Raw genomic sequence first — 17,666 nt, forward strand, 5'->3', positions numbered from 1 at the left:
TGATGTCCCGTCAATCGGTCACCCACGTGAGAGCTTCATGGAGGCCATCTTACGTGAGGGCGACGTTGCCCCCCCCCCCCCACCACTACCATCGCGGCCCACCCCGCGTCTACTGCATGCCCGTGACGCGGCGCAGCAAGTACCGTTTCCACCCGCACCTCCCTAAGTAAGATGGCCGCCACGGGCGCGCAGACGTTGAGACCGAGTTTGGGCGGAGCGCTTAGCAACAGTCGGGGAAAATGCCCTCCTATTGGCTACAAGTTTACGGCCCCGCCTGGACCAGAGGGCCAATCAGCAGCACGGGGATCGCCGAATCGGAGTGGAGGGGGTAGAGCTCGACGACGTGCGCGCAGCCAATCAGAGCGCGATCATTTGCGGGTGACGTCACCGCACAGCTGATGGAGCGGGGGCTGGGCCACGACGCTGTTGCTTGGGCTTCGGGATTCTGTGCTGGGGTTGTTTTTGTTGATTGTTATTGTTGTTGATTGTTATTCTAGATTTAAAGCTTTCGTGACTGCTAGGATCCATACTCTTTGGTTCTATTGGGTAAACATTACCTGTCAACCCCCTTATTATTGTTATTTTATTTTCACCTACGTGACTTTACCCAATAGAACCAAAGAGTGTTGATTGTTATTGTTTGTTGTCGTTGAAAGTTTGGTCAAGAAGGGCCTCAATGTTCAGGAGGGTCCTGCGAACATTTTATTTTTCCAGTCGGGTGTGGGGGGGTGGTGTACGAAAGTGATAATTATTAATGAACATCTCAAATCAACCCCCCATCTGGAATGGGAGGGGACGCCCCAGTGGCAGCTGCCCCTGTGAGGGCGCCAAGTGGCTCAGAAACCCTGGGTTCTGCAAAACGGGCATTAGACTCTGCCAGTCACTCGCCCGTATGAGGTGGACGATGGTTGCTGCTCTGTGCAGTTTCAGTCGGATCATTCGCGGTGTCGTTTTTCACATTTGGACCGTGGCGTGCCAGTACACAACAACGACCTCGTCAACATTACCCGTCAACCCCCTATCAGTGCCCCTACCTTATTACAGGCCAATTCAGACCTTGTCGGTCACCCCCGTGCCCCTTATAAATCTCAACGTTCGTCCTGCAAAGTCCCATCACAAGGGAGAAACACACAAAACAAATGGACAACACTATTTTTTGCTGCCCGTATTGAAACGGCTGTACGCCTTATGGTCCTGAAAAACTCAATTTCCCTCTAGAAGATTATGGAGTAAACCGTGATGGGTTGACAGGTATGTGTCAAGGAGTATAAAACCACCACCATCACCACCACCACGTGAACTCAGGTGGTCATTCTCATGGCTCAGCCTTCCAACAAAGACGCTCACCGCATCGCGCGCAATTTCAGATGCCCTCCCGCGCCCGCTCTTCATTCCGATATTAGGAAGCTACTGGTGGAAAAGGCTACGCACTTTAAGAAAAAAAACAATCTACATTGAGGGCTCATTTCTTCGGGACCCCTTTTTGTGTTTAGTTTGTTGTCCTTTCCCCACCCCCATCACCACCACCACTACCATCACTACCGCCACTACCATCACTACCACCACTACCATCACTACCACCACCTCCGATTAGCGCGGCCGGCTACGGACTGCGCGAAAGCAGTCCACAACGTCTTGTAAACCACCACGAACGAAGCGTTCGCTTCGACGAATGAGTCGACGGAATGAATAATGAAGAGTGGGGGGATCGCTGCGACGGAGAGAGACCCCCCCCACGTCCCGGGCCCCCACCACTACCCCCTCCACCACCCCCTCCACCACCACCACCCCCACCATCACCACCACCCCCCCCCCACCCCCCACCACCACCACCCCCTCCACCCACCCCCTCCACCACCACCCCCCACCCCCCCACCACCCCACCACCACCCCCTCCACCACCCCCTCCACCACCACCCCCCCACCACCACCCCCCCACCACCACCCCCCCACCACCCCCCCCACCACCCCCCCACCACCACCCCCCCACCACCCCCTCCACCACCACCCCCCCACCACCCCCTCCACCACCACCCCCCCACCACCACCCCCTCCACCACCACCCCCCCACCACCCCCTCCACCACCACCCCCCCACCACCACCCCACCACCACCCCCTCCACCACCACCACCCCCTCCACCACCCCCCCCCCACCACCCCCTCCACCACCACCACCCCACCACCCCCTCCACCACCACCCCCCCACCACCACCCCCTCCACCACCCCCTCCACCACCACCCCCCCACCACCCCCTCCACCACCACCCCCCCACCACCCCCTCCACCACCACCCCCCCACCACCACCCCACCACCACCCCCTCCACCACCACCACCCCCTCCACCACCCCCCCCCCACCACCCCCTCCACCACCACCACCCCCCACCACCCCCTCCACCACCACCACCCCCTCCACCACCACCCCCCCACCACCCCCTCCACCACCACCACCACCCCCCCACCACCACCCCCTCCACCACCACCCCCCCACCACCCCCTCCACCACCACCCCCCCACCATCACCCCCACGTCCCGGGCTCATCTCCCTGCCGCCCTCTGCCGGGGGGGCCGCGAAGCACGGCGGGTGGGGGTGGGGGGTGGGTGGGGGCAGCTTTTCGATGTCTTTTTTTTATTTGAAGCTTTCGTGACTGCAGGAATCCACGCTCTTTGCTTCTTTCGGTAAAGTCCACGTAGGTAGAAAATAAAATAAATAAATCACGACGTTTTCGGGCGCAACACAAGCGTCCCCGTCATCAGGTGGGAAAGCCGTGGTTCACGAAAGAGACACTTTGTAAATGGAGCACACGTTTTAGTTTTTAGTTTATTTATTTTGGTATAGCCCTGTGAGCCATTCGGCTCTTGAATCGGGTGCAACCACAACAAAACAAAAATCACGAACAAGAAAACATCTTAAAGTGACTGTGTGTGACTGTGCAAACAGAAAATCCATGAAAAAAACACCAGCAAAATATTCCTGAAAACAGCACCGTACACCAACGCTGTGTGCAAAAAAACACAAGAAAACTTAGATTAAGGCCATCAGTCTAACGCCATACTACAACAAAACAAGCATGTCCAAACCAAAAAAAAGTTTTCGAAATCACCAAAAAATAACGCCATAATTGCAACGTGACAGTGATCACAGGGACTGTGACCGAATTTTTACAATAAACTACATAAATGACATGTAACACCAAAATCCTAGAGCCACACAGCTGGCTTGCATGAGTTGTTGCGTGCCAATTCCTCGTGAGCGTGTACCCGGCTCTTCTCGTGGACGCAGCAGACGGCACCTCGTGGTGGCTCGAGGTGCCGTCTGCTGCTGACGCTCTGTGCTCGGCTAAGATGTTTTTTTTCTTTTGATTTAAAGCTTCCGTGACTGCAGGGATTCATATTCTTGGTTCTTTCGGTAAAGTCACGTAGAAGGGAAACACTAAAATAATAATAAAAAATTAAAACAATAAAATTCTCACGACGTTTCGACTGCAACACAAGCAATCATCACCAGGTGTGAAAACCACGGCAAGAAATTTTTGAAAAAAGTGGCGTTTTTTTAACGTTAGCACCACGGAGAGCGATTTGGCAGTTATTCAGATGGACGAGTCCATCTATGTTCGGAAAAGAGGAGGGGGGAGACGAAAAATAATGGATGCGGTCTGAAAGCCACCTTAAGCGTGATCAATCAATTAAGACTCGAAATGGTTTATCAAATCCTTCCAATGATTTCTAAACCAGAATCCATCTTCTCGGTTGAAATTGTCTCTGTGTTTGTTTGTATGTGTATCCCTTCTACGTGACTTTACCGAAAGAACCAAGAATGTTTTTCTTGTTCATGTTTTTGTTTGTGGCGGTTGCACCCGATTCAAGAGCCGAATGGCTCACAGGGCTATACCAAAATAAATGAAAACTGAGAAAACTGCTGCAGAGGCAGACTGTTTTAAAAGGTGAAACGTCTGGATTTATTTTTTACCTACGTGACTTTAGAGAAAGAACCAGAGTATGTTTTTATTTTTTTATTATAACGGACTGGATCACCAAAACTCCAACGATTTTATTTATTTAAAGACGGCGCCCCACACATACGCACACACAGACACCACGCACGCCCCAAGAGGTGTAGGTTGCGTGCAACTTTGTCAATTGCAAGAGGCGAGCTTGCCACGGAGGCGTCTCTGCGCATCGTTGCGAGCAAGCTGCGCAAACTTTACCCGGACCGTTGGTTCTTTCGGTAAAGTCACGTAGATAGAAAATAAAATTAAAACAAACAAACAATATAAAATAAAAACAAACTCCCGACGTTTTGATCGCAACACAAGCGGTCGTCATCTGGTGGAGAAAAATAAATACTGTAATATGAATTCCTCATTGATTCAAGCAAGCCGGACTGCTGATGAGACGCTGTATGTTGAAACCGCTCCAGAGTTTGCTTGTGCCGAATCGATGCTGCTGAAATGAAGCGCTTCCAGGTTGTGGCTGTTGGGTTTGCGTAAGAAATTATTACTTTTCACGTAGAGACAGATATATGGAGATGCATCGTCTGCTCATCCATTTTGTTAAATTAATATTCTCACCAACGCTATTGATTCTTTTGTGGACATTAGTAGGAGCTGCAAGTTCAGTTTGTACATGTACATTGTTGAAAGCCTCTCCCACGGCAAGCAGGTAATTTGATATGTAACCGTGATGGTCAGTGCGGGTTGAAGGACCATGTAGTACTTCATGATGCTCTGCTGCTGACAACGTAGTTCTGAAGCAGCCTATAACATCTGTTTTTGTGTGGTTGTTACCCATCCAAGCACTATCCAGGCACGATCTTGCTTAGCTTCTCCGATCTGACAAGTTGGGGTGCATCTGGGTGATAGTGTCACAGGTGCACACCTCGATTTGAGTACTAGAGAGGGGGAACAATTCAAATTCTCAAAATAACTACTGTTTACTTAACATGGCACAGCAGTAACATAAATAAAAGCAGTGAAAAAGAGATGCGATTAATCAAATCCGATTTATTGTATCATCTCAAAAGTCCATGTAGCAGCATCCTCAGTTCATACATTTTACCGCAACCTTGTGAATGTCACGACCCGACACTTGATGGCAACTGCACTGAAATCGTCCCAGATTTAATTCAATTTCATATATAGTCAGAACACACAATCAACTTTTCGCACATTAAGCCTCAGCAGTCAAAATGTCCAATTGGGAATTATGCGGCGCAAATACTTTGGTCTGGTTTTATGCTCTTGCCAATCATTAAAATCAAGGCACAGTCGGGGTTTTACAATTGTCCACGGGTGTGTGATCACAATTACTGGACCAGTAGCGTCGCCTGGTTAGCATTGGCCCTAGTGCAAATAATGAAATGGACCCTCCCCCCGTCTAGTTTCCCACCTCGCCCACCTCGTCGTAACCCAGTTGCACCACTTGCAACACCGGATAGCTCCGCCACTGCGACTGGATATAACTGTAATGAAGAGACAATACCGACAGGAACAAGAACACCCTTACACAGCTTCTGTTACAGTTGTGGCTGATTAGCGACTACATTCATATGGAAATTAATAGGGTAGTGGAGAACGCAGCTCAAATCGGCACTCCACTGGTGGTCCACAAGTGACGTAGCTTCACGGGTCATGAATGGTGGTGTGTGTATAAAGCACCGCTTAAACTTGATATGCACTATACGGCACACCACCTTCAAGTAAAGGGCATTCAATGGAAGGGGATCTGGAACGAGATCCAAAGACAGTCTGTCCCACTACCAGGTCCCCACCCCCCACTTTAATGCCTTAAGCCTGGCTTAGGAGACATGCAGAGGTCACACTATGCACATCATTACAAACTTAGTCCAAGTTGAGAGAAAGAGAGGCAGTCGTATGAGGCAAGAAGGTGGCAGTAATGCATGATGGGAGTCATAATTCTAACACACACATTAGATAAAAACACCCCCGCCCTCATACACATTTCTTCAGACATTAACAGTAACGCTTAAATGATTATGTACATTCCAATAATCCAAATGATTTCATGCAAATTACACTTTCTACCATATTCTCCAGACAGGACGCACTTTTCCTTGTATTTTAGAGTAAAAATTGTGAGTGCCAGATGGGTTAAATGCGTAACCAGATTTTTATAATGGAATAAGTCCGATGTACATAGCGCACAACATTTGTGCAGCGAGTCGCTAATGCAAGTCGTAGGCATTTGTATCGACAACCGGGTCACAAGCTTGGTGTGCGTCTAACTTTCTTGAGCATCTTGTAATATTGTTGTCGTTTCCTGTTGTGTCCTTAAAATAAATTGAATCTCACAATCGCGGAGGAAACACAGACAACAAAGACAGGACAAAGATCCCCCGTATAGCCTTAACAGACTGTTGGGGAAGTGCTGTTAGCAAACACCTATGAGGGTCGACAAGCGGCGATGTTTACTACACACTGCACGAGGTACTCATTTTGAGGCTGAGTCGACCTAGGGGAGGCACACAATCGGTTCAAATAATTGTCACTGGTGGTGGCCATGAGCGGGAATCGAACTCAGGTGGCCAGGTTCATAGCGCAGCGCGCTAACCACTACACAACCACTCCCGACAGACAGGCAGGATTGGCAGCCACGGCGATGAGCCGGCACCAACAAATTGCACTCTGCAAGTTCTCTGTGAAGATGTTTTCAGTCAAATCAATGCCTGTAGTGCAGTAAAATTCTGAGAATACTCTATATGAAAGATGATATAATAAAACCGCGATAGCGCCGATTGCAAGTCAACACAAAATAGCACATGAGCAGCAAAGCTCATGTACCCTGATGCTGTGGTTGGTATTCGAGATTCAGCAGGCAAGCTGATAGTGACTTTTCTGTCGTTTCAGCAAAAAATATCGCGTCACAGCTGATAAGGGCAAGTGAAGATGTAATGCCCGCGTTTCGTTTGCAAGGTTTCATAAAGCTCACGCATTCTCACTCGCGCAATTCTGACCTCGGCCTCCTACTCACCACGATGGTTGCGGCTATATATTTTCTGACAACATGATTATCACGATATAATTTTCCCATAACTTGGTGTATTTTGCATTTTTATTCAATCTTTAATGCTTTGATGAATGTTGATTAACAATATATGGAGCACTTAAAAGTTTTACTGCAGTTCCACTTAACATGAGCCTGCCATAAGTCTTTTAATTATTGCAAATTTTAAATATATAACGCACATGCCGTCTGAAAATGATGACTTCCATGTAACTGGAAAACATTTAACAAACCACTAATTTAATGGATAATAGCTATATATCTAGAATTATTGTGAACTTGGAATTGTTATTTCATATTTTGTCAGGAAAAAAAATGTTTTTGAAATATAACAATAATCACGATTTCATGACATTTAGCAAAAATTACATTGCGATACTTGTGGACCATATATCATTACGATATCGTAGCATCGCCACATCACGGCGACCATCACCACAACGGCAAGACGGCACCAACATCCGCGCACCACCTCATCTCACCACACCTCCTCATCCCTCCTTACCCTCCCCAATGACAAATGATCAGAATAAATTTAAACTGCAGAAACAATGGGTGCAATTCACATGCCAGTATAGGGCCTTTAAACAATGGCAGGTCGCTGTCTTGGTATAGCTAATGCAAAAAATGTCTAGAAATCCCGGCTAGTATCCTTTAAAATGGTCCCCGAGTCAATATGCGACTGGTACTCAATGCGTTAAAATAAAATTAATTAACCGTGGCAGCTGAAGCACAGGTCTGGATTAGACAACGTGGCAGCCCAAGTTTCTAATGCCGTGATTTACAGTTGATTTGAGGCTACACACACTCTCACACTCCTCTCGTCTCTCCATCAAAATATGTTGAAATTAATGAGGACTTATTTTCACCAACCTGCACTGACCAGCGTGGTGAAGCATAGTAAAATAACCCCCACAACCGGCATGGCGTGGGGAGATTATCATCCAACAGTGTCTTGACAAAAGGGGCTATATATGAACAGACACCCACGGAAATGTACCGAGAGAAGGCAGTCTTCTCTTACACAACTCCAGGTCCAGTCTGAGCACACGTCACCGTGCTTGAGAACTGTTTCTACGGACTCCGAAAACAACAACTTGGCAACGATATTCCACCTGCTGCTCTAAGCGGTGTGCTAAAGCAACAGATATCAAGCAAACGGCACATGCACTGCAAACTGGAAATCTGCTCGGGTCACGCACGTCCAAGGAGCTGCAATTCTTCCAAGGTTTCAAAACCCGTTTCTTCCAGAGTCAACAACTCACTCGCTCACCCGCCCCCAGGGAATTCTCCTCGCCCCGAGCAGCTCGGGCCAATCAAGACCAGAGTCGGTAGAATCCAAGGGCGATGGTCAGACACGTAAACACAGATGCTGCGTGGAAGAGAAGACATCATAGCAACGCGGTGAGTTCAACTGCTGCGGTCGTTTAATTTCAGTTTTGAGTACCTGGAGGAGGCTCTCAGCACGTGGAGTAAACGTCGGACGTCGTGCCGAACAACACGCGACACAACCCGAAAACACATTGGCGAGCTACGCAGCAAACCTACGCTGTAATGGCCCAGACTGGGCTGCATATACAATGTAATATACGGCCCTTGGTCAATCTACTGCTCAATGAAGACCTCCTCAAGCCATGCCAGCTATGGGGGTCGTTTGACCGAACTTCACCGTTGGTCAGAGAAGGTTAATGAAGTGTATGTCCAGAACCGGTTCAGAGATCACTCTCCACTGATGCGAGCCATGTCAGGGAATCGAACCGAGGTGACCGTGTTCATAGCGGTGTGCGCGAAACCACTGCGCCACCATGGATTGTGTAATGACCAACAGTAAAATATACATTCACAAGATACAATTTCATAACTCACGACACAATACTAGATCACCAACAAGAATCATCGTCAGCCGTGATAAATCCACTGCTGGATGAAGACCCGCCCAAGTCGCTGCCATCCTCAGTCCCACAATGCAACAATCGCAATCCACCCGGCAACTGCACACAAGCCAAGGTCATCGCTCCATCTCAAAGTCGACGTCACCTTGGACCCTTCCCTTCCACTTTGGCCCACAATCAACAGTTGGTGTCGGGGCCCCTCCCTCTTTCTGCCCACACCTCTTCCCTATTGCCACCCTACCCCAGGTTTCCCTCATTAGGTTGGTTATGCTCCCCCTCCCCAGTTATCCCCTCCCCATTTACATTTTCATCTTCTCCCCGACGTGGTGTCCCTCACTTGGTTGGGGAAGCAGGCCTCTTTCCCCACCTTCAACCTCCCCTCCTTTATATAGTTCAGTTGTGTCGGGACTGTCCTCCGTGAATTGTGACACCCGGTTGTGTGAGCCGCGTGGCATGCTGTACCAGGCTCGCGTTTTGTTACAATAAAAGCAATAAAAACTGTTAGTCTCTCCCACCGAACCGTCATCCCTTGTACCGAAGCAGCGCCCTGCCCAATCCCACACTGCTATAGGCTACTGACGCTGCCCCTCGTGGAGCATTGCTTGGCTCCAGGCGTAGCCGTGGTACCTGCGAGGTACTTGATGGTGTCCAGCTTGTTGGACTCCAGTATGGTCTTGAGGCCGGCGATCTCCGTGTCGATGCGGTTGTTGGTCTTGGTGAGCGCTCGGTCCTCCTCCGCATGCTGCAGCGCACGAGGTCATCACCGAGTCAACGTCGAGCTCACATCGTCGGGTACACCTCATCGTCCGCTCGTCCATCAGTGTCACCCACGGCAGGGGCCTCGTCGAGTGCGACATCGCCAAAATGTTTTTTTTACACGATATGACAGCTTATGTTGAGTGAACTCCTGATGTAGAACTTTCAAGATTTTTTTTGTCATACTCGAAGTACTGTACTGCAACGTGCAAAATTAGTCCAATAAAAATGTGAAATTCATTTGAAAAGCTGAAAGAAACTGATTTTGCAGTAATAATCAAATCGTTAAAATGTAAACTACATATACATGGAACATGGATATAAACACACCTTACATAAGCTGTTTTTGATATAAGCAACATATGCTTCCATTAACACTGGTGTTGGGAAGGTGGTTCGGTGACTTCCAACTCAAAGCGCACTAATACAGATAGAAGCACAGCTGGCTTCTCCTGCCATAAGCATTCTAACCACTGCTGCTTCACAATCTACAACGCGTATAATGCGCGTGTAGTCAGTTACGCAAAATATGAATACAATTAAGGTCGGTAAGGTTCTACGCTTTAAGTTGCGACACGGGAAGAAAAGCGCGTTCAATTGGTAATATAACAATTTATTTCCAGCTTATTTATAATCGGCATGGTGAAATCTTTATCCAACAATCGATAGCGCAACAGCTGATTATGTCGGTGGTGACCTTCGGGGGCAGTCAGAGCAAATTTTAAGGGACTCACCAGTTCCACAATTTCCGTCCTCATCTCCAGGAGTTTCTTTTCCTGCTCAGAAAACTGTCAACAGGGGTGGGGGAGAAATAAACGCATAACCCAAAGGTGACATCGAGGGTGTTTCAATAATGACGTTTACACCAACAAAGCGAACAGGCAGGGCACGCAGACACACGAGGCTCACGGAGACGCGAATGAACGCAGCGAGAAGCACAATGTTGTCGTTCCCTCTTTACCATTTCCTTCACGCGGCTTTTCTCCAGGTTCATGTCGAGCTTGGCATCCGATTTCACTTTGAGGAATTCATCCTGAAAGGGATGGAGTTGCCGGTCATAACTTCATCCTCACAATGACGACGTGAGAGAAGCACAGCGCTTTCGCGGACACAAGTACATTTTCTTGCAGTCTCATTTCTGTACACATCCAGTCAGTCCGTCATCGGTCTCCCGTCAGTCGGTGTGTGTGTTGAGTGAAGGTGTTGTGCAGAGGCGTGGGGGGCCATAGAAGCACAGTAATACAATGGATTTTTCTGCACTGATCTGTGTAGCTTATAACAACCTGCTGTGCACTGGAAGTCACCACCCATTGAATAAAGCACTATCCGGACTCAAACCTGCTTCAATTATGAGATCTTAAGAGATTGGGTGCATTCTGTGTGATTTGGCCATTGTGTTTTTTTTTACTTTAACATACGTATAATGAACAGCCCAATGTAGGCATTTGTTTTAATTTCAATTGAAAGTTAAACGTTAATTGAGCAAATGAGACTTTTTCTCAATGGGCTTATACTTAAGCACATAGATCACGAATGTTCGACATCAGGTCAGCCGAACTCGACAGCCCAAGTCCCCCCTCCTTCACTCACCACCCCCTCACCTTCGGGAACCAACCAGCTAATCAGCAGCGACCTACTGGCAGTGCAGCGCGAGGCCGTGTGATTGGTTGGTTGGTCCCTAGGAGAGTGAGAAGCGCAATAGGGGACAGCTGTAATGTTAAGCTGAACCACAGCACAGGCGGTTTGAGAATAGTCTCTTAAATTGTGAAATAAAATTGTAAAACGTAAAAGTATTTCCCCCCCCTTTCTTAATGTCATTCGTATCTCAGGTGGTCAAATATAAGAAGGGGCTGCCAGGTTCCACGACGGTACACTAATGTCCCATAATGCACCCAAAATCTGGTGTTTGCCATGCATGTTTAACAAATGATTTTGTTGGCACGTGCAGTGCTTTCTGTCAACAAGATGGGGGCGCCCATATATCATGTGGATCGTGGGAGCTATCTCACCATACTTCATCAGACTGGCCAGTGCCGGTTGGTGAAGGTGGGGAGCAAAGACGTGGGAGCACAGAACCACAGTGTGGCAATGGATGATGAAAATGCAGTTTTTTCTGCATGTATTTTCTTTTTTTACTCAATGAGTAAAGAATGCTGGCCTCACCTCAAAATGTTTCTTCAGATGAATCAGCTCTATTTTCATCTTCTGCGCAAACAGGGAACATTTTTGGGCTGGTGTCAGAAAAATAATACTTTTACAATACAACTTTATGAATTAAGAACATTACAATTATTCCTTTTCAGACATCAAGGTACAGAATTTATCATTAAAAATTTAGTACATGTACTGCCGTAACAAGAAATCTGAATGGATACTTTGTCTTATGGTACGGTGCCGATAAAGACAATCGGGAAAAAATAGGAGCAAATGACACTATAAAACAAAAAAGTCGCTTATTCCGTTTGTCGCGGGACGGCACAAGCACCTCGTTGTCGTTTCGCAGCGCCGAGAATTCACTCTTCTCTAGAATGATCATGTCCTTCTTGACAGCGGCCAGATGCGCCATCACCTGCTGTAGCATGATCTCCTGTGGTGAGCAGAATCCAGGTCAAGAGTTAGATGATCACCTCGGTGAGATGCAAGGCTAATTTATTTTGTCGAGCATGTTTGTCTGTGGAGTGTCCAAAGGAAACTCAAGAATCAAAGCAAAGAAAGCTCACACTCGGCACAGCTATCAAGACACCTAAAGTTAACTCTCAATTGTAAATGGGTGGATTAACCGTGCTTAAGAAAAAAATAGCAATATTAGATTCCCTGTCAATTTGTGCCTTTAAGTGCATCGATTCTATTATTAGCCGCTTTTCATTTGTGACTGCAGTGACCAATGACTTAAAAGTCTACGTGTTCACCCCAATTATTATGCAAGCTATGATAATCCCATCCCAAATTAAATACGATTTGCATTATCCGTGTTGTTATCTCATGCGAGCCCTCCCTTCCCTCCTGACACTGGCCTCACCTGCTGGGATTTGGTGACCATTTCACGGTACACGGCCTCCATGTTGGCGTTGAGGATCTTAACGAGGGCAGCGACCAACACCTCCGCCTGCCCCGTGGCGAACCCTGTCGGCGAAGCAAATTTGACTGTGACATTGGAATATGCCCATGGGCTCATGGCGGGATGGGGAGCGTTTCGCGGGATAAAATAATGCCACAGTTCTGTAAGCATCATTATCTGCCAGGCTCAGTCCTACAAGCCACCTTGAACCATCTCATTCTTCTCATCATCTCCCTTCCCAAGTTCCTATAACCTTGCTCAATTCAAGAATTCCATAACCATGTCTATGAACCCTTCAATAGTGCTATTTGTTGCTCAAGGCTTTGGAGTTTTTGGCCACTGGGCCTGTGCTTATCAACCGGGATAAAAATAACTCCCACCAGGTACTGATATCATCACTCCATCTATGCAGTGGCTGTCCACTTTGAGGTATTCTGTACTTTTGGCTGCTGTACCATGGTTAGTCTCGTCCAAAGGCCCACTTTTCTCAATAATTAATACGATAATAATAGGGTTTTTCCCATTTTTTCTGGCAACAAACCTGAAACCTTTTTACAAGGATTCATGTCTGCATTAACCACAATACCTGCAGCCAAAATGCAAAAAAAAACATACTATAATATATGCATTGTCCTTGAAACTGATTGGTCCACACCAAGGGACGGCTTTCTTTTGAGCCTCGACCCAATTGGTGCTCAGCCACGTCATGTGGTCGAGCACCAATTGGGTCGAGGCTCAAAAGAAAGCCGTCCTTTGGTGTGGACCAACCAGTTTCAAGGACAATGCATATATTATCATAGTATGTTTTTGTTTGCATTTTGACTGCAGGTATTGTGGTTAATGCAGACATGAATCCTTGTAAAAAGGTTTCAGTTTTGTTGCAGGAAAAAAAGGGGAAAAACCCTATTATTACATTTTGGTACTGGCAAAGGAGGTCTAATGAAATTAATACGATGTCTCTGATTTGCATTTGCTTTTTAATCCATGCACTCCTTTCTCAGTTTAATTCTGGGCATGCATCTCTGCACGGTCTTCTGTGCACCATTAACCTTTGGTTATATTTTTGCCAATGTCCATGTTTCTGATCAATATCACAGCTGCCAGTATGGACCAAATAAAACCACTGTCAAGATGTGCAGAGAGGAAGACGCACACGGTATTTTACGGCTTCAGCTCATTCGATTTACTAGGTCGATTCTCTTTAAAAGCAGCCTAGTGCGAGTCATGATAAAATAGAAAATTACTAACACTTGGAACAGAGTGTGTATTTAATAAGATCCCTGAACGTGTTCTTTTGTCAAAGGGTGCATTATGCAATACGTTATAACTCTTATTATGTTGATGTTAGATGCTTGTTATTGCGAGGTCGGGGGGTTTATATGCTATTGCCTGTTCTCAGTCCACAAGGCCTGACACTCTACATATCTGTAAACACGCTCTTGTGACTGGCCACACCACGAGCGTCCGATTCATATGCGAACACAGAATATACCTTTTCAGCACCCATGCCATAGTGTTGGAATTTTTTTAAAAATATTAAATTGGAGAATGCAGTGTTCCAATTGCTGAACAGAGCCTTATCTAATCCATTGGTATGACAATGTTACTGGAAAATAACGTGGAATGGGGAAAAAACAACTGGGTAAATGTTCTTCTTTGGTTCTTTCGGTAAAGTCACGTAGAATGAGAATAAAATAATAAAATGTATTATTTGTATTATTTTATGTCAAATGTATTATTTTATTCTCATTCTACGTGACTTTACCGAAAGAACCAAAGAAGATGAATCCTTGCAGTCACGAAAGCTTTAAATGGGTAAATGTTGTTCCATTCAAGGCTGAACAAAATATCTAATTTTACTTACAGTGCACGTAACTATATTTCACTCTACTGTACACAGCATAAATATGTATTTTTTTTAAATGTGAGCATTAGATACAACTCATCCAGTCAAGGGAGACAGATTAATTACTCTGTAATCTATGTTGCATAGGCGAACGTGCGTGCGTAATCCACGACCCACTTTGGAAGCAAATACAGGTTACACTCTACAGTCTTTGCACTGAATGACCAATGGCTATCGGGCCAGTGTAGTATGTAGAACTTCTTTCGCATCGTACGTAGCCAACTGTGCTAATCGGAGGTGTTTACTGAGTGACACCCTAAACCGCATCCACTGCACAAACCACGGCGGATGCGGATACCTGATGCACACACAGAAAATTAAAATGGCGTGACCACCTGAATGTGACAGTGGTTGTTGTTCTGCATCAGCAGTCATGCGAAAGAAGAAGCCTGGGTGACAGTTAGCAGCTTTACATAAATCACGATTGTCTCTTAGAATCGCTCACACACCCTGACACAGCGGGTAGTGTGGTAGGGCGGTGTAATTCCAACACGAAACCCGAGCACCTGGCTATGTGTTGCTCTCCATTGCCCATAAAGGCCGAACTATAGCCCGGAGGTTGACATGGCATGGCTGTACATGCACAAGGCGGTTAATCACAGCGTGGCTGCGGCAACCCAGCTAGAGACAAACCCACATTGGGAATTCACCAGAAATGCATTGTGGGGACCAACCAAAGAATCAGAAGGTGGATTTATCCTGGATTGAATCCGATGAGCTATGAAGCGCTTTTTTTACACATGTCCAGTACGGGCGGGTCAGAAGACATGGAAGAACAAAGATTGGGGGATGTTTGGTGTTGGTATGAAGTGATTATAAGACAGGCGGACAGCAGTGGATTGAGAATGGACTGTTGCTAGTGAGTACACTCATTGTTTTTTTCGGTAAAGTCACGTATGTAGAAATACAATAAAATTATATTAAAACAAAAAACAATCACGACGTTTCGATCACAGGTGTCAAGAACAAATCACGGAGGTAAATACACTGTTAAGAGCATCTAAAACACACGTGCACCTATCCTATAGACGCTCTAGTCATATTGGAAATGTATGAATGACATGAGTGTGAGATGGTAACAATGACAGGGGAGGAGCAGGGAAAGACCGATGGTAACGAAGCCACAATTAACCAACTTGTGGATGAGGGTCTCTTCACACTGTACGGGTCGTGAGGGTTATGTGACCATACTTCACCACGCTGGTCAGTGCGCAGTGGTTGAAGGTGGGGAACTAAGACGCAGAAGCCTAGTACAGAAGTAGTGTAATTATTGGTGTGCATTACCATCTTCTTACCCAACACGTAACCCCGTCACTCCTGAGAACCTGGTTGTGCATGGCCATCTAACGAAACACTGACCAGGATTAACCCGCGAGATGAGGCGCATTCCGAGTGATTTGACCACAGACGGGTTCACTCGCCCACTGCCGGCAACCACCAAATCTCCACGTGATCCACCAACCCTTGGCTCTTCTCTCCGAAAGCGTCTTCGCCTCTTAGAGACCACAGACACGCCACCACCTTCAAAACCAGCACAACCATCACGAACCATCGCCACTTTGACCACCACCCCACCGCGTACCATTGCTCTCCAAGAGAAGCACCATGGCGTGCGTGTCAAAGTGGAACTTGCGGCTCTCCGTCGAGGTCAGGTCCACCTGCCTCAGGTCGTAGTTTAACCTCAGCTCGGCCGTGCGAAATCCACGGGACGGGGCGGCGACATCACCGCTGCCGCCGCCACCGCGGGGTCCCCGGCTGGGAATCCAGGCGAGGGCGGGGGGCCCGCGGAAGACATCCAGGCCCGGGCGCCTCCTCGCTGCGGCTGCAGCCATGAGCGAGCGACCGGGCGTGGACGAGGAGAAAGAGGTGAAGGGGGCGAAGCGCCTGGAGGTGGCGAAGGAGGAGAGAGACGAGGAGGAGAGGAGCCCGCGAGGACGAAAGAAGCGGCAGCCGGGCGGCATCGCAACTCCTGCTGCACGGTTGCCCGGGGGTCACGCAGTCCGCAGCACGTGACGCGGAAGTCACGTGGTGGGAGCAACACGTGCGGGTTGGGGGGAGGGCCAACACGTGCGGGGAGACCCAAACAGAAGCGCACGAGGTGCTGGTGGTGGGGGATAGGCGGATGGCGATGCTTGCTGCTGTCTGTAGTTGCGTGATCCTGGCGTTTGTTTCATCTCCGTCTACTGCTAGATGACGGCCCTTCGATTTAGCAAGCTCCTGCAAACGAGACGATCGCACCGCTGCACCATCTCCGGGGTGGAAGTTTGTTCCTCTTCCTGTCAATCAATCAATCCACCTTTCATTCCGTCATCCTCGCAGCAGCAGCGGCTGCTTTTGGCTCGGCCATCAAACAAAGACGGTGACCGCATCGCGAGCTTGCAGCTGCGTTACTGCGGCCTTTTGGAACGACCTTCCGTCCGAAATTAGGAAACCATTGGAGCTATGCACTTGTAAATGTATATTGAAAACTCATTTCTTTAGAACTGTTTTTGTTTCGTTCTTTCCCCGCACCTCTAATTAGCATGGTTGGCTACGTACGGTGCGAAATAAGTTCAACATACATCTCGGCCACCGCTCCATCACTTACAACGACCTTTTACTGCTCAAGCCCAGTTCAGTTTTTCTGTTAAGTGTTTCACGTTTGTTCTGATCCATGTGTTCCTCATTGTGACCCTCTGTAATTAAATGCATGCATTTTCAAGCTTCGCGTACATTTCAGATTCGGTCCAATGTTTTTCAGGGTCAATGTTTCCGATCCATGTCATAGCAAGCAAATCTACTGCACTCCGATTGAAAACTTCTTTAGGCATATTGGTATGCACGTATTGCTCTTGACAATCAATTTCAGATTCTTGGTTCTTTCGGTAAAGTCACGTAGAAGGGAAACAATAAAATAATACAAATATAAAACAATGAAATTCTCACGACGTTTCGACTGCAACACAAGTAATCATCATCAGGTGTGAAAACCATAATAAAAAACCTTTTTAAATAAGTGGCGTTTTTTTATTTTAACGTTAGCACCACGGAG

General features: G+C 47.4%; 1 protein-coding gene across 1 annotated transcript; it reads right to left on the minus strand.

The window, feature by feature from the left end:
• Nucleotides 1-4,983: 4,983 nt before the first annotated feature.
• Nucleotides 4,984-16,700, minus strand: LOC116944164 (mitochondrial calcium uniporter regulator 1-like). Its single transcript, XM_032957652.2, has 8 exons — nt 16,218-16,700; nt 12,691-12,794; nt 12,157-12,258; nt 11,835-11,876; nt 10,633-10,704; nt 10,406-10,459; nt 9,543-9,657; nt 4,984-8,395 (listed from the first exon to the last, which is right to left on the minus strand). The coding sequence occupies exons 1-8, from the start codon at nt 16,594-16,596 to the stop codon at nt 8,340-8,342; spliced, it is 924 nt and encodes a 307-aa protein (XP_032813543.1). The 5' UTR covers nt 16,597-16,700; the 3' UTR covers nt 4,984-8,339.
• Between the last annotated feature and the right edge of the window lie 966 nt (nt 16,701-17,666).

The sequence above is a fragment of the Petromyzon marinus genome, chromosome 20 (assembly GCF_048934315.1).
Source record: "Petromyzon marinus isolate PM22_M1 ecotype Great Lakes invasive population chromosome 20, UKy_Petmar_22M1.pri1.0, whole genome shotgun sequence".
NCBI lineage: Eukaryota > Metazoa > Chordata > Hyperoartia > Petromyzontiformes > Petromyzontidae > Petromyzon > Petromyzon marinus.

Bases quoted from the DNA above. Each gene is read 5' to 3' on its own strand.
- LOC116944164 (XM_032957652.2), bottom strand. From the start codon at position 16,596: ATGCCGCCCGGCTGCCGCTTCTTTCGTCCTCGCGGGCTCCTCTCCTCC. The intron at 12,259-12,690 runs GTGAGGCCAGTG...TGCTCACCACAG, and splicing joins TGGTCACCAAATCCCAGCAG to GAGATCATGCTACAGCAGGT. The intron at 8,396-9,542 runs GTACCACGGCTA...TCTTCCACGCAG, and splicing joins CACCATCAAGTACCTCGCAG to CATCTGTGTTTACGTGTCTG.